Here is a 20,810-nt window from a genome sequence, read left to right as displayed (position 1 = left end):
TAAAAAAATCCTTAATAATAACATTTTTCTTGAAAAGAATTCTTATGCTTTTAAAATTAGATATATAGATTTGATATATCATAAAAATGATTTCTCCTACATTGGGTGATATTTGAAATTGAAAATGATCTTAATATTTCTTTTAAATAAATTTTATTACATTAAATAAAATTAACCTGAGGTTAAGAAAAAAGGTCTAGTAGTATATCATAAAAGAATAATTCTAGATCACAAGGTACTCCACAATTATAAAATATTTGTATGCATATTACATACAGACATACATTTATATACTTTGTACATAAGATCACATGAACATCATAAGGCTTACTTGCTAGATAATCAAAGTATTATCTTCATTTTATAGATGAATAAACTGTCTTAAAGTTCTTCTAGTTCTATTCTAATGCTACTTTTATTACAGTAGGCTGCTTTTTAAAGTATACTATTAGAGCCAGCTAAATATCAATAATTATTAAAAAGAAAACCCTAGAAGATAGTCACTAGAATTTCAAATTCTGTGTCAAAAAAAAAAAAAAATGGCAGTAAATGATAAATCTACTAGCAATGGGTAAACTCCCAGAGGCAAGAGCAGTGTCTAAGTCAATTTGGTTTCTTCTAAAAGCACTCTCTCCTAGGTCCCTTTTCATCATTGAAATTCTATGACTATTAATTTAGAATGACCTAATTAAAGAAAATAAAAAGTTGGCTTAACAAAAAATAAACCTGTTACATGCATATTTTTTTTTACTAAGATTCCAGACTAAAACTACAGAAAGAAAACTGTATAACAATAAAGTACTATAAAATATACCTGTAAATTTTAATATACCTGTAAAATTTTTTAAAAGTTTGTTAGAATTAAAAAACACTGAGGTCACTGCTTCTTCATTAAAGGAAAGTGAGTTTTCCCTTTTAACAAAAGTGAGGAAATTTCATCCTTTTTTAAAAAACCTTAAATAGCTGAATCATTCACAAATTCAAAAGCAGTTGAATTCAGGAAACAGCAACATATTGTTTTCCTTCTAGCCAAATTAAATTTCCCACCAGAAGCTACTGAAAATGTATTAAGAAAGTAGCTGAATTTCTGATGCTGGTTTTTAAGGGCTTGCTATTATTAAAGAAATGAGCTACTTTTGGCTTATAGAACAGGTTTTTGGAAAAAGAAATGAAACTTATTTAAGCAATTTATTCAATTCGTCAAAGTTGAGTGCCTTAAAATGGTTGTTATGCAGTAACTCTGTAGCCACAAAGCACTAAGCAAATGACTAAAATCCGGGAAGAATTCATCCATTCTTCCTTCCTAAATCTCTAGTGATAATATGGCCACAAGCCAGAGCCAAAGGATTAATAACAGCTAAAGCTCTGCATCATATTCATACTATATTTATTACATCAGTAAAAAAAAAAAAAAAAAAAAAAAAAAACACTACCATTGTCCTCAGACACAGGAAGACGTAAATTCGTTATCTGAGCTCCCAAATGGAGATTTAATGACTTTTAAAATTCAAAACAAAAGTCAAGATGGTCCCTAAATTAGCATCCATCAGAGAGAGCTCCCAATCGACAAGAAACAAACGCGGGCATGGGTGTTCTGCGGTTAGCAAACGGCAGGTGGGGAAATGACAATCTGTTGCTTGTCTGTGTGCTTCGGTGTTTGAGGGGTGAGTCCTGAACAGGGGCTAGGGCATGTTAATATCGCTCCATAATTAGGAAATGCTAGATCCACGGGAGGCTGGGGAGGCTGGAGAGATGGATGGGAGGGTGGGTGGATGGGTTAGTAGATAGGATGGCGGATGGGGGGCGGACGACTTGTTTGTCCTTAACCACCCTGCAGAGGTGACAGTCACCAGGAGGCCCGGGGATTGGAAATCCGGTAGCCTCCCGAGAGGCCTGCAGTTTTCTCCCCGGGGCAGTAGGAGAGCTAAGGGGGCAGGAAGCTCGCTATCCCACCGCCCAATCTCCATCTCGCTCCCGTGGGGAGCTGGAGGTTAGGGAGGGTCCGGGTTTCTCGCTACCGCCCACGCGGGGCGCCAGGCCCACTCCGAGGCCAGAGGGACGCAGGGAGAGCAGGGGCGGACGGCAGCTGAGCCCCGGGAAGAGCACAGCAGGGGGTGGGGAGGGAGGAAGAAGAAGCTACCCCGCAGGACTGGCACTCACCCAAACAACCCTCTCAAGAACGAGTGGGAGGACTTCACGCGTTTCTCGGCCTCCGCCATCAGCTGAACAGCCTCCCGTTCCTTGCCAGCGTTATCCATGTCCGTGGCCTTTACGCTTTTCGGATCCGGGATGGAGAATAAGGAAGTAACGGGGGCGGAGGACGACTTCCAAGCTTAACGGAATCGCCAACCACCGGCTAGCGAACGCGCCTCTAGAGTTTCTCCACCGCGGAGGTGGGGGGAAGAAGGAGGAGTGAAGGAGGGCAAAATCTTGGGTCAGATCACAAGGCATTTCGGGATATGTAGTCCATCTTCTCACTTCAGTCTCAGAGTCAGAAGAGATAGAAACTACATTTCCCAGAAGAAAGCAGAGACCGGTGCAGTGCGCGGACTCTCTCCCTTCCGCCCCCTGGTGGGTCAAACCTGTAAACTGAAGATACTGCATTTGGGGGTGTGACCCGATATGGGAGGGGTTAGGAGTCTGCAAGTTAAGGAGTCGCCCGAACCTGGCAAGAGTAAGGGGCTACATTATGATTAGCGATTTAGTTTGTTCGCCAAACCTTTATCAAGGGACTATTCTGATAGAGATCTCTGTATTAAGACATGGACAAAATAATAAAATTTAATTAAGGTGATGCCCTCATGAAGCTTGAAGTCTAATGGGGAGAAACAGGGCATATACGCAGATAATAGGATACAATGTTACATTCCTGGCTCCCCAGATGCAAGCTTTGTTTTCTCTTCATGGTCCCCTGAAGCTTCCACGAGATCGCGGGATTCTGCTTGTAATTGTCATTGACAGGTCATTAATCACAGGTTGGGGCGGGGAGGGCTGCAAGGTGCAAAAGAGAAAGTCCTGCAGTCAGGAGATGGGAGGTGTCAGAGCTACAGTTTGACACTAGCTTTGTGTGAGCCTATGCAGCTCAGCGCTGACAGCACTGAGAAGTGGAACTCTGCTCACCTGTGATCTAAGTCTCAGTTTCCTCATCTAAAAACCAAAACAAATTTTAAAAAATAATAAAAAAAACCAGACTATTCAACTAACTGAATAACTCCTAAAGTTCCGTCTAAATGTAGATTTATAGCCTGATTTCCATCTACAAAAGAGAGATCCTGGCTCTGGCTCCTGATTCTGTTCAGCTCTTCTTCCACCAGGCTGCAGCAGTCTTTTCATCTTGGACATTCACCTCCGTCCCACCTGACACCCTGCTTTTTAGCTCTTTTTAGGTGTCTTCCTCGAATTAATATGTAAGCTTCCTTAGAGCAAAGACTATGTTTTTTACTTACTTGTACTCCCAAATTTAGCGCAGTGCTTGGTTTATAATAAGAGCTTAATAAATGCTTGTTGACTTCATTTGATTTAACTTGATACCTATTTCTCAGAGTCTTTGTGAGGAAATCACTTTATAGATCTTAATGCACTATGTTTTAAATGTGAGTATACAAGATGTCCCAAAAATCCTAATGCAGTTTTAGGCTATTGAGACTTAAAACTGCACTAACCCTTTTGAAGTACTATATATGTAGACTACAAATACGTTATCTGAATCAACATCTCATACATATACACATACACATATGTTGTATATATACATGTTATACATACATATGCATCATACATATATACATATAATTTCAGCGGGGCATTTTTCCCCTTGGAAATACCTAGACCTCAACTGTACGCTGCTCTAACTCTTCAATCCCTTGACCAGCTATTTAAATAGTGATTAGAGAAACAATATTCATGTCAGTCCCTGAGTTTCTCACTCAGAGTATTGCCATAGACTTTTCTATTATGTAGAATTAAGTAGAAGAGTAAGACTAGTCCAAGGTCATACAGTATTCTTACTATATGTCTCTAGCTAATTAGTGCAGCTAGTACAATATATGTTAAACAATTATAAACACTTTTGGCTATAGATTGAAATGATAGCCAATGTGACTGGTTAAAAAAGGAGAGAGTAGTCTCCTGGACATTCATTGTTAATGTTTTTTGTTGATATAAAAGTCCTGCCTGAAACTTTAGGATAAAAATCTAATGAATGTCATTACAGTGGAGAGGGTAGCACATCTGGAATCTCAGCTTGCTAGCAAATCAAAAGTACATCTGATTTCTATCCTCACCATCTCTTCCAAGAATCATTTGATATTCACCCATCTTTCAAAAGAAAAGCAATAACTAAGAAGTCATTTAAATTATTTCTTAAGAACAATATAATTTGATGGAATATGAAAAATGAATCACTATTTCCTCTCTATCCACAAGCCAAATTCATTTTATTTATTTTTTAAATAGTCTTTTATTTTCAAAATACATGCAAAAATTGTTGACATTCACCTTCGAAAAATCTTGTTTCAAATTTTTCTCCCTCCCCCCCCAAACTCTTCCCCTAGAGAACAGCAAGTAATACAATATAAGTTAAACATATGCAATTCTTCTAAACATAAATCCACACTTGTCATGCTGCACAAAGAAAACCAGATCAAAAAAGGCAAAATGAAAAAAAAAAAAAAAAGATGAAGATACTATGATGTGATCCACATTCATTCCCCATATTTCTCTTTCTGGGGCATTGTATTTTTTTAAATTTTATTTAACATTTTATTTTTCCTAATTATATGTAGAAACAATCTTTATTTTCAAATTTTGAGTTCCAAATTTTTTTCTTCCCTTTCCCCATTGGATGATTGTAACTGTAGATCTTTTGTCCTCTTGAATATTATATTCCAAGCTCACTGCTTCTTTAATATAGAAACTGATAAAACTTGTGTTATTCTGAAAGTGGCTTCACAATATTTCAGTTGTTTATTTTTGGCTGCTAGTATTTTCCCATTGACCTGAGAGGTCTGGAATTTTTCCTATTGTTTGCTTGTTTTCCAGCCTACTTTTTTATTTTTAACTCTATGCTAAAGTGGGGCTCTGCTCTACAAGTTGAGGGGGCACCATCCCAAGCTTCACAGTTTTTTTACAGCTGTAATAATTCTGGAAGTTTTCATTTAGAAATCTCTTTCAAGAAGTGATTGGTGAATTCTTTAAATTTCTATTTTACCTTCTGGTACTAGAATATCAGATTAGTTTTACTTGATGATTTTCTAAAAAGATGATATCTAGAGTCTTTTTTTTTTATCATAATTTCTAGGTAATCCAATAATTCTTAAATGATCACTCCTGGATCAGTTTGCCTGGTCATTTGTTTTTCAAATGAGATATTTCACCTTTTCTTATATATATATTTTTTTCATTTTCTCATTTGAGATCTCACAAGAATCTCATATGAATCTTATAAGGATATCTCATTAGCTTCCATTTGCGAATGTAAACTTTTTTTTTTCCCTGAGGCAATTGCGGTAAGTGACTTGCCCAGGGTCATACAGCTAGGAAGTATTAAGTATCTGAAGTTGGATTTGAACTCAAGATCTAATTCAAATTTTTAAGAAATTATTTTTCTTCAGTGAGCTTTTATGCCTTCTTTTCCATTTGGCCACTTCTATCTTTAAGAAGATCTTCAGTGATTTTTTGTATATCTTTTTCCATTTGGCTAATTCAGCTTTTCAATGCATTTTTGTCTTCATTTGATTTTTAAACCTCCTTTAGCATTTAGTCTAATCTGTTTTTAAAAGTGTTATTTTCTTCAGTGTTTTTTTGGTGATTCTTTACCAAATTGATTACTTTTGGGGGGTGATTTCCTTGCATCAATCTCATTTCTCTTTTCAAATTTCCCTCTACCTCTCTTAATTTTTAAAATTCTTTTTTGAACTCTTCCATTGCCTAAGATTAATTCATATATTTCTTGGAGGCTTCTGATACAGGAATTTTGACTTCTGAATATGTATTTGATCTTCCTTGTCACTATAGTAACTTTCTGTGATCAGAATTTTTTCCTGTTATTTTCTTATTTTCCAGCTTATTTCTTGACTTTTAACTCTATAGTAAAGTGGGACTCTGCTTCCCAATTTGAGGGAGCACCATTCCAAGCTTCAGGTTTTTTGTGCAGCTGTTTTCAGAAATAATTCTGAGAACCTGTAAGTTTTTGCCTCTTCCATTGTGGTATGACAAAGAAGAAATGTTTACTCCTCCTGTACTGTGCATTGGTTTGTGAATGACAATAAGAACTCTTTTCAGCCTTGATACTGTAATCAGGGTCCCTGTTCACCTGTGGCTCCAAACTCTATTCTGCTAGTATTTCTCCTCACAGTGGGACTTACAGCCAATTATGCAACCCAGATCCAAGGATAAAAAGTGCAACAGAGTACTGCCTTTGGGGTCACTAAATGAGCCTTGTAAATCTCCCTCTATCCCTTTATTGTATGTGGGCTGAGAGGCATAGAAATTTATACTGCTGCTGCTGATCCAGTCACTCCAAGGTTTGGCCCTAGTTTTCTGGAGCCTGATCTTCATGGCTTACACTGGACTGCTTTCTCTTTCACCCTGGTACAACAGATCTTTCCTGCTGAACTCCTAAGTTGTCTTGGGCTAGAAAATTGTTCCATTTCTTTTTGTGGGTTTTGCCACTCTAGAATTTGTTTAAAGTCACTATTTAATAGTATCTGGAGTGGTTTGGAGAATTCCTTCATTTACTATGACATATTGACTCTGTCTCCTGAATCAACAGCAATGATGTCAAAGGTTATATTTACCCATTTCAGTCTTACTTTCCATGCTCCAACTTTTTTTTTTCCTCTTGCTTACACATGGAAATAAGTTATTATTTAATAACACTAATCAGCCTTTTTATGGATTGGTTTATGTTTCATTCACAAAGCAGCCAGGTACTATATTGGACTATTCACCAAATAAGTGTATCTATTATAGAAACCTTTGAACTTTCTGCCAGGGGAAATTCAACTTGCCTGAGTGATATATCCTAAAGTCTATTGTTCCTTATTTCAGGGCATTTCCAGGCCAATTTTAGAGGGAGTTATTTTTGAATGCTACTTAAGGACTATTTACACTTGGCAATACTAAAATCCAGTTAGTGAAACAAATATGTAATCAATGTCAAAACATAATTTTCAATAACTCTTAATATTCCTGAGATACTGGCACACAAACTAAATTCCACAGACTATGAAAATAAAACCTATCTTTAGAGGCAGGTATGAGAATGGCCAAATTCTTTGAAATTAATTGAGCAGGAAGTTAGCCAAGAGAGCTTAGCTGAATTGTTGTTGACATACTAAACTTTCGATTCACTAAATACATTAATATATGTTGTTTCATATGATCTGCATGATAGCACTATAAGGTATGTTATGTGTGAATATCTCCATTTTGCAAGTAAAAAACTTTAGACTCAGGAAAGTAAAATGATTTATGAGGGGAAAGACCAAAGGTCTAATGCACAAAATTATTAATAGAATGCTTTTTGGAAGAACTAAAAATACAGTTGGCATCCATCAACTGATGAATAACTAGATAAACTGTGGTACATTATTATTATTCAGAAAAAAGTGGTAAATATAAGGAATTTAGAGAAACCTGGGAGGACATATGGACAGATGTAGAATTGAATAAATTTAATTATGAAATGATTTAGATATCTAAAACAATGTAAATGAAAACAGAATAAAAATTAATTTGAACCCTGACTAACTGAAAGATAGTAGTTATTCTGGAGAACAGATAATGGAATATATTTTCCTCTTTTCAGAGAAGAAACAGCACTATTTCAACAGAATGTTGCATACTTTATCAGACACAGTCATTATAAAGGATCTTTTTGCTTGGGGTAGGGTGGGGGAGATATAAATAAAACTTATATTTTTAAATGTTGTGAAGAAATCAGAATGACACTTTGCTAGATCAGTTGTTTTTTTGTTTGTTTGTTTGTTTGTTTGTTTTTTTTAAGAACAGAAACAGAACACCATACTCAGGTGATAAACTATACATGTGGTTTTTTGATAGTGAACAAATTGATCTGGGCAATATAGAATCCACCAAGAATCTCTTGAAACCCCACCATATAGTGTTCACTGTGTTCATCCCCCTCCCTTTTTTCCCTCAGATATAATAGGTTTCCTTTGACTCTTCATGAGATACAGTACTCCCACTTTTTTTTGTACTCTGGTACAATTTCCTTTCCACTTCTAGTTTCTTTTTTATATTATAACTGTAAAACCAAATTATACACGTGTTCTTTATGTGTATTCATAACAGAAATATAGTTCCCAAGATTTCTTTTTTTACCTTTTTATGTTTCTCTTGAGTCTCATATTTGGAGATCAAACTTTTATTTCTGATTTTTCATAAGAAATAGATGAAATTCACCTATTTCCTTGAGTGTCCATCTTCTTCCCTGGAAAAAATGCCCATTTTGGCTGGGCAAGTTATTCTTGGATGCATATCAAGTTCCTTAGCCTTTCGGAGTATTGGATTCCAGGCTCTTTGATCCCTAAATGTGGATGCTGCTAGATCCTGGGTAATCCTTATTGTGACTCCTCTATATTTGAATTGATTTTTTTTCTTCTAGCAGCTTGGAGTATTTTTATCTTGTTCTGATAGTTCTGGAATTTATCCACAATATTTCTTGGAGTTTTGATTTTGGGTTCTCTTCCAGTAGATGATCACTGAATTCTTTCAATGACCATTTTACCTTCTGTTTTTATAACATCTGGGCAGTTCTCTTTGATGATTTCCTGGAAGATAGTGTCTAGGCTCTTTTTTCATTATAATTTTCAGGAAGCCCAATAATCCTCAAATTATCTCCCCTAGATCTATTTTCCAGGTCTGTTGTTTTCGCAAGTAGATATATAACAATTTTTTTCTATTGTTTCATTTTTTTGGTTTGCTTGACTGATTCTTAGTGTCTCCTCAAGTCATTCATTTCCATTTGTTCAATCCTGATTTTTAATGAATTACTTTCTTCATTTACTTTTTAATTTCTTTTTGTAATTGCCTAATTGAGTTTTAAAGTGAGTTGTTTTGTTCTATGGAATTTTTTTTTTCCATTTCACCAATTTTATTTTTTAGAGAGCTATTTTCCTTTTCAATTCACTAATTCTGTTTTCCTTGGAATTGTTTACATTTTCCAATTCACTAATTCTGTTTTTCAGGGATTTGATTTCTTTATTCACTCTATCTTTAAATGAGTGGGATGACTTATCCAGACTCTCTTGGCAAGCTTCCTTTTCCTTTACCCATTTTTCTTCTAGCTCTCTTGTGAGAGCCTTTCTTTTATGAGAGTCTTGTGTGTTGAGGACCAGATTATATCTCCCTTTGGGGATTCATCTGGAGACACTCTGTTTTTAGTCTCCTCAGGGTTTGTATTCTGCTCTCTATCTGTATAGATGCTATCTATAGTTAGAGTGCACTTTAATTTTTTGCTCATTTTGACAAAAAAGAATCAAAGAAAACAAACCAAAAAAAAGTAAATGTGATCTGCTTTTTGGGCAGTGTGGTGTTACCAAGCTTCCTCTACAGACAACAGGAAGTAGCAGTGAAGCAGTAGTGGAACAGCAATGGCTGTGCTGTGTCTGCACTCTGATACTCTGAGATCGTGCTGAATCATTCTGGATGTTGGATGGGTGTGGTCAGGTCCCCAGAGAATCCAGTTTTTTGAGATTGAAGTCTTTACCCCCTGTGTTTTCAGCTTCTCTGCTGATCTACTGGCTTGCTGCTAGGGCAAAGAAGTTCACACTGCGTAAAGTTCTCCCTGCAAGTTTTCCTAGGGCTGAGACTACACCCTGCCCAGTGTAGGGTCTACTCAGTGTGAACTGCCTTCCATGCTCTAGCTGCCTGCAGTGCTCTCGTTACCTGCCTGTATTCTGTGCCTGGTCTAACCAGCCCTGCCTGAAGCAAAATGGACCTTTTCTGGCAATTTTCAAGGATCTCTTCTGTTGGTAATGTATTCATGGGTTTTTTCAGTCAAGCACTAATTCCAAGGTTGTATCATGAAAAAACTATTCTGATGACAAGAAAGACCTTAGATAGATGCATGTGTCCTCTCTGCCATCTTGGAAGTTGCTATTTCAAGTCTTGATGGAATTGGGGTAGAGATTAAGAAAGAGGAATTCATTGTCATAACGAAGGGTAACCCTGATAGCAACCAAATTCTATTCCTATGGGTAAGAGATGAGAAGCTGGTGGGCTACTCTACTACTTTTTAGTTTTTTATTGGTTTATTAATTTGTTTGAGTCCTTATTTTCTTTTATTTTTAAATGAGATGGAATAATGATTGCCCCATGTTAAGCAAGCATTGTACATTAAATCCTGGTGCAGGAACTGGAACCCTGAGCTATTGTTTTTAACTAATTTCTATTTGTTCTCAGTCTCGTACTTTGTCATCCACAATGTACAAACATTCAGAGCTTTATAAAAAATTAAGGTGAATGTGTTGCAGTATATAGAATAATGGAGTTAGAAGGAATTATATATTCATATTGTTATTGGCCAGAACTCTGAAACAAGGATTCTTACAAGGTGTTGCCAGTGGAATTGATAAAGGCAATGGTGCTTAATAGCTCTCTAGTTCAGTACATGTACTTAGTACTTAATATGGTTCTACAAGATTCACACCTATGATGATGATGTAATTATAATAGAGCATATAACAGCCAGCAGGGACTGAGAGACAGAGTCATTCCATCATCCATCATCTACCTTTGTAGATGGCGAGAGGCTGAAGCATAAGCCCTGGGACTCAGAGCCAGATTCATTCACTTAATCTCACACCACCATGGCCTGCACTTCCCCCACTGAGACCAAGGTGGGTCTGAAAGGCTCTCCAGAAAGCTGCCCAGCCCCAGGCAAGGAGACAATGGACTTTAATACCTGGCTATTCTTATGGTGATTATTCTACTGAAACAAAGGATGCTTCCAAGACCTCCAGAAAACCACCAAGAACACTACACCATATCAAGGTATAAAGACCTAAATTCTCTATTATCTTGTCACTAACTCAATGTGTGACCTTCATCATGACAGTAGTCATACACCTCAATTTCCTAATGTGTAAAATGTGAATGACTTCTTGAATTAGGTTATATAGATTTTTCAAAAAGGTAATATGATTGGTGTGAGAGTCTTTAAACATGTAACCACTCTAAGCAAATACAAAGTTTTATAATGAATTTTCTCATGTACTCAAATAAACCAAGATTTCAGCCTATTCCACCCTTACAACCTAGAAAATGTGTGGCACAAGATGTTTGAGGGATATTTCAAAGCTGAACTTTGTTTATTTTATCAATAAGTATCACTGATGCTGGACAGCTCTCCTGAGCTAGAAAGAGCACTTCATCTCAAGGACAGCCAAGCTGTTTTCTTGTAGCCACCAGAATGTGAAAGCACAGGATAATTACATTGGCATTCTTTTCTGCAGTCTGGCCTGTCTGGGAGACTACCCAAAGGCTTATCGGTTGTTGATTACAGCTTCCTAGGCTAGGATAGACTGTAAAATACAATACATTGAAACCTTGCAGCAAGGTAGTTTTAAATAGATTTGATAGATTTGATTCCTTTCCCAGATAAATCTAGATCAGCAGAAAGTTTAGAACTATTTGATATAGGGAAAAACAGGATTTGATTAGCAAGGAGGATTAAAGGAAATAGTAGTGTAGATTGGTTTAAAATAGGTATATTCCCCCACTCAGGGAAAAGTTTAATATCTAACATTATGCTTTAAACTCAGTAAATGCTTAATAAATATTTGTTGAATGAACAAATGAATTTTAATAATATACAAGGTAGAATCATCATAATAGGAAGCAGCCTGGTACAGAAGAGGGAACTTGGTGTCAGGAACATTGTATTTGAATTCTGCTTCAACTATGTTTTAAATGTATGACCTTTGGAAAGTCTTCAGAACATAGGTTTAAATTTAGAAGGAACATTTAATCCAGCAGCTCTTATTTTGTAGATGAGAAAACTGAGGTCTCTTTTAACCAGTAGATCATCATTTTCTTATGTACAAAACTGAAAGAATACTGGTGTTACTTAGCTCCTATGGTGGCTGTGAGCCCCACATTTCATAAAACATAACATGTTATATATATGAATCTGTGGCTCAAAATGTGGTGTGCTAAGCTTCTCCTCATTGGTGGAAACTGACTACAGTGCTCCAAAAATGTTCCAACCTGCATGAGCATCAGAGTTGGCAAGAGCTAGGGAGAAGAGAGAGCCTGGTTTTCAGGCCTCCTGATTCAAAAGGGAAAACATATGTTTCCAAATTCTCTTTAGAGAGAGATCCTTAAAGGAAAAGAAAGAGTGGGAAAAAAGTCAACATGATGAGATGAAGTCTAGTTTTGGGGGCTCCCAGTATGGGAACCAAAAATATGATGAGGTTTAGGTTTTGGGGTTTCCTTTCATAGAGAACCAAATGATAAGGTCTAGATTTAGGGAACCAAAATGAGATTAGGGTTTATGGTGGTCAGGGAGTTAAATGATAAGGTCTAGTGGCAGATTCAGGGTTCAGGGAACCAAGTGGAGAGGTTTGGCTCCCCTACAACCCTTGGGATTCGGCACAAGGGTAGGGAGTTTTGGGGAATCCCCTTCTGGCAGTGCAAGATCCTCTGTAAAGGAATTTACAAACCTGAAAGCCTAAATTGATAAAAGAGGGTTATTATAGGGATTGGGAAGTAAGATAAGAAAGCCTGACAGAGAGTCTCATTAGGGAAATAAGTGAGGGTAAAAAGAGGATAACTCTAGAAAAGATCATTATTCCAGTGGGCAGAGGCTTCCTTGGCAGGGCAGGGCAGAGCATATAGCATGGCATGTTTAGAACCTCTGCAAAGAGAGGATTTTACATTGGCTCTTTTATAATAGGAGCTTTGGCTACAAGCTGAAGGGAGCTAGTGGATGTAGTCTCAAGTTGGATCATCTACAAGCTGGGTTTCAGCTTGAGCTGGAATTTGAATAGAATTGAATAAGTTTCTTTAATTCAGTAAAGTCGGAATTCTTGTTTGCTCAGGCCTGAACCAACCCCATCTAGATAACAGAATGAAGCCAACACATGGATAATGTTCTTATCCTCAGCTTACTATATTAAAAATTTCAGAAAATTTTTCCTTGGAAATTCTCTCCTTCTCTTGAATACTTGAATTTGTGGAGAGAGAAGTAAACAAGAGTCATGGTTCATAATCTGAAAAAAATCAGAGATTCTTACAAAACTTTATTGGCACAAAAGCAGATGAACCAAACTGAGAGAGTATGGCAATTAGAAAAATTTTGGGAAAGCTTTATGAACTGAAATTTGGGGATTAAGTCAGCAGGCTATATAGCATACATGCAGAGAGCAAAGTACAAATAAGGGAGAACTCAGGATGTCTTTTAGCAAAATATTGTTATTTAGGGATGTAGACAGATAAGAAATTAGCATGCAGCTTTTACCAAAAACAAAAAAGAAGTTAGGATGGAGCTTTTACAGGAGACAAGTAAGGATGAACAGATAAAGAAATTTACTGTTCCACATTCCTTAGCTAGATATGCAGTTTGGAGTAGACCCTGGGCTCTAACCTATCATTTCCCTCTGTCTTTTCAGGAGAGGAGATTCTAGGGACAAGGGCTGGAGCCCTATCATTTCTCTGTCTCTCTGTTTGTCTCTCTGTCTCTGTCTCTGCCTGTCTCTCCGTCTCTGTCTCTCTCTTCCTCCCTCTCTTCCTCCCTCCCCCCTCTCATTCTGTCTCTCTCCCCTGGCCCCTTTGTGTCTGTCTCTCTTGTCTTCCTGGCTCTGGCTCCCTTTGTCTTTGTTTCTCTCCTCCCTCCCCCATTTTCTAACATTATTATGTCAGTAAGGTCTTGTTAGAGAGAGGCAACATTGCATACTAATAAAAAGGCCAATTTTGGATTTTGGGAAGACCTAAGATTAAGTCCTAACTCTAACCCAGAGCAAATAATAAATACACACACTCACAATTTATGCTTAGAAATTTGACTGTTGAAGTAACAAGTTTATATATACATATATATACATATTTGTATTTTGTATATACATTATATATGTATGTATTATAAATACACACATATGTATATATAGTTGCAATGATCAGGTCAAGGGTAGCCTTGAAAAGAGAAAGAAGGCACATAAAGTTGCAAAGGGGATTGAAGGGAATGTAGGGAAGGATCAGTACAATCCTTTTAGGCTTGATACATAGCCTAGGGACTTATAAGTAGATTAGCACCTATATCACTGGGTTGTTGTAGGATTAATTAAATTTTATATATAAAGTGCTTTATGAACAGAGTGCTCCATTTGTTATACCAAATCAAAATCCTAATAGGATTGTCTACAGACCTTCAAAACATTTTCTTCCCTTCCTCACTAAGTTTAAGACCTGATTTACAATCTTTGTCTTCTCCCTAACTCCTGACTACATATTAAGAGACTTCAATATGCATATTGACTCCCTTAATATTCTCAAACATTCTATCCATTGGGTTTCTAGATTCATTTACTTCTGTGACAAATTCTTCCACCTCACCTCAATTACACATAAAGATGGAAAAACTCTTAATCTTTATTAACACCATGTTCTCCAATCCTTCTATCTCTTAGTTCTCTCTCAAGGTATCATCCCTGAACTACATACTCTCTCATTTCCTCCCTCCTCATCTTAACCCTTTGGTGAATCAGTTCAACTTTACACCTTCAAGCCTCAGCCTTGGATTATTTCCATCATTTGCTGGCTGCACTCCTATAAATGTACTATTGAACAAAGACAGAGAAATATCACACAATCATTCTGGTTGCATGTAGTGCACAATTTGATAACATTTTGAAAATAGTTCCAAATTGCTCTCCAGAATGGCTAGATGTAGTCACAATTCCACCAACAATGTATCAGTGTCCCAGTTTTCCCACATCCCCTCCAACATTCTGCACTCTCTTTCCTTGTCATTCTAGCCAATCTGACATGTGTGTAGTGGTATCTCAGAGTTGTCTTAATTTGCATTTCTCTGATTAATAATGACTTGGAGCATCTTTTCATGTGGCTAGAAATAGTTTCAATTTCTTCGTCTGAGAATTGTCTGTTCATATCCTTTGACCATTTATCAATTGGAGAATGGCTTGATTTCTTATAAATTAGAATCAATTCTCTATATGTTTTGGAAATGAGGCCTTTATCAGAACCTTTGACTGTAAAAATGTTTTCCCAGTTAATTGCTTCCCTTCTAATCTTGTCTCCATTAGTTTTGTTTGTACAAAAACTTTTCAATTTGATTTAATCAAAATTTTCTATTTTGTGATCAAAAATGATCTCAAGTTCTTCTTTGGTCATAAATTCCTTCCTCCTCCACAGGTCTGAGAGGTAAACTATCCTATGTTCTTCTAATTCATTTATAATCTCATTCTTTATGCCTAGGTCAAGAACCCATTTTGACCTTATCTTGGTGTATGGTGTAAAGTGTGGGTCAATGCCTAGTTTTCCTTCTCTTCTTAACTCCCTACAATCCTGTTTCTAATCTCATCATTTCAAAACCAAACCAAACCAAACCCTCTCTCTCTCCAAATTACCAATGATCTGTTAACTTCCAAATCTGGTGGTCTTTTCTCAATCTTCATTCTCCATTGTTGCTCATCCACTTCATCTGGATACTTTCTTTATTCTAGGTTTTTCGGATAACAATTTATTCTAATCTTCTCAGTACCTATCTAACTTCTCCTTAGTCTCTTTTACTGGATCCTTATCCAGGTCATGCTACTAACACAGGAATGCTATCAGATTCTGTTTTGGGACTTTTTCTCTCCTCTCTCTATATTATTTCACTTGGTGATCTCATAAGCTCCCATAGATTTAGTTATATTCTCCATGCTGATGATTCTCAAATCTATCTATTCAGTTCAAGACTCTCTGCTAACCTCTATACTCATATTTTCAACTGCCTTTCAGACATCAGACTGGATGTCCAGTTAACCACATGTCCCAAACTGAACTTGCTCTCTTTCCCCCTAAATTCTCCCTGCTTTCAAGTTTCTCTATTACTGTTGAGAGTACTGCCATCCTCCCAGTCATGCAGATTCTTAATCTAATTGTTTTCCTTATCTCCTCAATATCTCTTAACTGCATCCCCCATCTTTGCTAAGGTCTATCAATATCAGCTTTGTATCATCTTTGTAATATGCCCCCACTTTCTCTTTTGATTTTTTTCTTCATACACAGACTCTCGTCACCTCATATTTGGACTATTAAAATAGCCTGTTGTTTGGTTTGATGGCCACAAATTTCTTCCTACTCTAGGAAGTGGCCACAAATTAAATTTCTTCCTACTATACTCTTCCTACTTTATTCAGCCTCCGAAATGTTTTTCCCCCAAACTGCAGGTACAATCATGTTAGTCTTCTTCTTAATAAACTCCCTGTCACTTACAAAAACATGGAAAATCTTCTGTTTGGTATTCAACTTCCCCCTTTCTAGGGTTCTTACATTTTATATCCTACCATCCCTTAATGTACTCTGATCATGTAATACTGACCTTCTTGTATTCCATGATCACTTTCTCTGGCTGTCCCTCATGCCTGGAATACTCTCCCTGTACATTCCCTCATGAGTTTTCTAGCTTTTCTCAAGTCCTAACTAAAATCCTGGCTTCTACCGGAAGTCTTTTCTAATCTCCCTTAATTTTATTATTTATTATTCATTGTTTCCTATTTATTTGCTATATGGACTATTTGCACACATTTGTTTGCTTGTTGTTTTTCCCATTAGTTTGTGAATTCCTTGAGGGCAGGGATCATCTTTTTCTCTATCTTTGTACTTAGAATTTAACTTAGTTCTTGACACATACTTCTCTTTTATTGTGATGACTCATCCTGTTTTCCTTGAATTGTCCTATCTCAGTTATTCTGCCCCAACCCAGGCTATCACACCATCCCAATCATCAGAATATTTGAGAAGGATAAAAGATCTTATGTTTTAGAATATCAGAATGCCTCTCCCCATCCCAATCTATCAGAATATCAGATACCTTTCCCCATCAGAATATCAGATACCTCTTCCCATCTCTGGTGCCTCTCCCCATTATGTCATAGTTCTTGTCACCCTATAAAGAATCTCTGTACCCCATATATGAGACTGGATTCTTGGAGATGATAGTCTTATTCATCCCTGGGACCAAACCATGGATCCATTTGGTCCCAGTAAATCTCTCCCTTTCAAATAAAATATTAAAAACTCTCTAATCTCTATCCTGCCTCAGTTTCTCTGGCATTACAGTTTTTATTTAATAAATGCTTATTGATTGACAATGATTGTCAGTTATTTATTATAACTATTGTTATTATTGCATTTATATTAAACTGCTTCTGTGACCTGCTCCTGATGTGCTAGGTTTGGGGAATATAAAATCAAAAATGAAAGTCTCTGCCCTCAAGGATCTATCATTCTATCAGGTATTTATTTGACTTGGGGAAATTGTGAAATACAATCCCTTCACTATTGGAAGACTATTGACCTTATTTAAACTAGGATTTATTATTTTTTTTAGGAAGAAAGGCTACATGTTAAATAGAAGGGGGAAATTCTTTTTTTTTTTTTTTATGTTATAAAATGACCTTTCAGAAAGTATATATTATTTAATTAGATAAAAGTATGGGGAAAAGTGAGTTCCCTCTAAAAATAGTGTGATGTGAAAGCAGGATTTAGCTACCAGTTAATAAAGGGTTGCTAAGTATGAAGAATCAAATGCAAAATAATCAATGGTGTTTATCCTGAGCAGATGAATGAGTCATCCCTAATGCCAAGGGCCTAAGAAGATCTAGAATTTTGATGCTAATGTGATATGACATAGGGAGCTTTCTGGTTATGAAACAGTGCTCTGAGGATGAAATGTTTTTTCTCTTTTCCAGATTAACAGCACCTATTTTTTCTACTTTGTCACTTTCCAGGAAAATGTATATGTTTGTTAGAATTTAAATATTAATCCTCCCTTTCTGTAGGATTGAGAGGTCTCAAACATAGACAAAGAATTTTAAATTGAGGTTAGAGTTGAAGGAAAGATGGCAGAAAGTATCTCCTCTGCCATTTTGAAGGAGAAAGACCCTCATAGGAATAGCTTTCAATTGTGGATATAAAGATCACGTTGAGAAATATCATTCAAGGATAACTTTTCGTGATGTTTCAGATTGTTCTATATTTTTTAAAAAAATCACCTATAGAATAGCAATTCTGTCTCAGCAGAACTGAGACTCAATTTAAAATAACTCTCCATATTGCACATTAGGATTGCATATAAGCAGCTGTTCATGATCCCATACTTTAATATCAGATAAGTTAATATTAAAATAAAAAAACATTCTGAAATATGCCTTATTATATTTTTAGAATTCCAAATAAAATTATCCTTTTTTACACTTATAAGGAAAACATGAAAATGAAGATTAAAATGAAAGCATGATATAAAAATATATAAAACAGAAGAAGATAATAAGCAAGGGGGGGGACTGGTTTAAAAAAAAAGAAAATCAATCAGGAAACTAGAAATCAATCACTAAATATTTGTTTAGCATTTAAATTTAAAGAACTATTCAAAGTTGCGAAGATAAAAATAAAGGTTAAAAGATGATCTCTACCCTCAAGGAGCTCTTGGAGGGGACAACATTAAAAAAAAAACAACAAAAAAAAAAACTGTACATACAAGATATACCAGAGTAAATGAAAGATAATCTCAGAGGAAAACCCTTATAAATAACCAAAGTTAAGGTAAGGAAACAGGATCAAGAAAGTCTTTTTGCATAAAGCAAGATGTGCATTAGGTCTTGCAGGAAGATAACAGGAGGAGGCAAAAATGAAAAGGGGGAAGAGTTGTAGGCCTGGGGACAAGCAGTGAAAAGGCATAGAAGTCATGTATGAAAAACCACCAAAAAGGCCAATGTGGGTGGATCCTTAGTGTACATGTTGGGGATTAAAGTGAAAGAAAATCTAAAAGTCAGGGGAAAGAGATTTTGAAATAAGAAATTTTTAACAAAAATGCTTCTTATATTCATTCCTTTTTCTTCACTCTAATCCCTTTATCCTAGTATCTTTCAGAAATGCTTAAATTAGTTTAAGAATTGTCTGCTTTTCTTTTTCTAGGCATCCAGTGTATTTCTGATAGATTATATTCAAAGGAATCATTGAACTCATTACTTTGAATAATCCCCATAACAATGCTAAATCATGGTGGATTAAGTACATGAACTATTTCACATAATAAACAACTTTTAATGTCTCAACGAGCAGGGGCTCTGGGATCTAAGGGAGGAAGGGGAGGAACCAGAAAGGAGTTTAGTTATCTAAAGATATATCATTCAAGACAGCTTCAGAGGTTGGAGTACTAAGGATGGAAAGCAGAATGAGCTCCAGCTTCACATTCTATGCTAACTGGACAATCTAGGAGAACTGACCTGATTATGATTAATAAGAGGAACAGGATAGGCTTATTTGAGCAATTCTTGAGAATGAATTGATTCACAAGTTGGCTTAGAGTTCACATCAAATGTGTCCAAACTCATTTGATTTTATATGAATTTAATTTTCATTGTACTATGATATAAAAAGAGTGCATTTAATATTTCTGCTTTTCTGCATTTGTTAGGTTTTTGATGACCTAATCTGTGGACAATTTTTGTGAGAGTGCCATATACAGATGAGAAAAAGTTGTATTCTTTTCTATTTCCATTCAATTTTCTCCAGAAGTCTATCATTTCTAACTTTTCTAAATTAAAAAAAAAAAAAATTTTCTTTAAAATCCTTCTTATTTGTTTCATGGTTAGATTTATATAGTCCTGAAAGGGGATGGTTGTGATGGTCCATTAGTATAGTTTTACTGTTTCTTTCCTTCTTTAACTTACTTTCCTTTTAGAATTTGGATGCTATGACATTTGTTGCATGTATTTTAGTATTGCTATTTCTTCATTATCTAAGGTGCCTTTTAGCAAAATATAGTTTTCTTGCTTATCTTTTTTAACTAGATTTATTTTTGCTTTTGCTTTGTCTAAAATCATGATTGCTATTCCTGTCTCTTTAAAAATCTTGGTTGAAGCATAATAGCATCTTTTTTATTCCCTTATTTTTTACTGTTTGCATCTCTCCATTTCAAATGTGTTTCTCCATTTTAAGGATGTGATCATCCCATTTCCATTTACAATTATTAACTCTGTGTGTATGTATAATTTTCCCTTTTTGAACAAATTTAGAAATGAGTGAGACTCAAGCCTTGCTTCCCCCCACCATTTTCTTCTCTACCTAAAAGTTGCATATCTCTTTATGAGCAATAATATTCCCCATTCTCCCTTCTCCTTTCCACCTTCTCCCAGGGCATCCCTGTTTTTCACCTATCCATTTAAAAAAATATCATCCCAACATAATAATCTTACTCCTTGCACACTCTGTAGAATTCTTCTAACTGCTCTAATAATAAATTCTTAGAACATAAGTGTATCATCTTAAGTATGTAAAAAAACCAGTTGAGTCTTTTGTGATTTCTATTTCATGTTTGCAATTTTATGCTTCTCTTGTCTTATATTTTAAAGTTATTTAAAGTTATTTTTATTTTGAAGTATTTTAAAGTTTTTATTTAGCTTCAAGCATTTTTTTTACTACTATTGTTTTTAGAACTAGTTTTTGGAGTTTGAAATTTTTCAGTGTTTCCAAGGTGGTATAATTTGGGGAGAGATGTGGTTACTACTCTCTTGGTCTGCACTCTTGTCCTTATCCAGGAAGGGATCAGCCTAGGG

The 20,810-nt window shown here is 35.9% G+C and overlaps 1 protein-coding gene across 3 annotated transcripts in view; it reads right to left on the bottom strand.

Annotated features, from left to right (window-relative positions):
- Positions 1-2,415, bottom strand: part of NAPB (NSF attachment protein beta) — a 50,629-nt gene extending 48,214 nt beyond the window's left edge. For 2 of the 3 annotated variants that reach the window (XR_012486078.1, XM_074287726.1), the window contains exon 1: positions 2,161-2,415. Coding sequence is in view for 1 of the 3 variants with exons in the window: in XM_074287725.1 (XP_074143826.1) it covers positions 2,161-2,258 (98 nt within the window). In the remaining 2 variants the exon portion in view is untranslated. The remainder of the gene's footprint in view (positions 1-2,160) is intronic. The other variant, XM_074287725.1, reaches the window with a different exon arrangement.
- Positions 2,416-20,810: the final 18,395 nt, after the last annotated feature.

The sequence above is a fragment of the Sminthopsis crassicaudata genome, chromosome 2 (assembly GCF_048593235.1).
Source record: "Sminthopsis crassicaudata isolate SCR6 chromosome 2, ASM4859323v1, whole genome shotgun sequence".
Lineage (NCBI taxonomy): Eukaryota > Metazoa > Chordata > Mammalia > Dasyuromorphia > Dasyuridae > Sminthopsis > Sminthopsis crassicaudata.
This window is presented reverse-complemented; position numbering and strand designations above follow the sequence as displayed.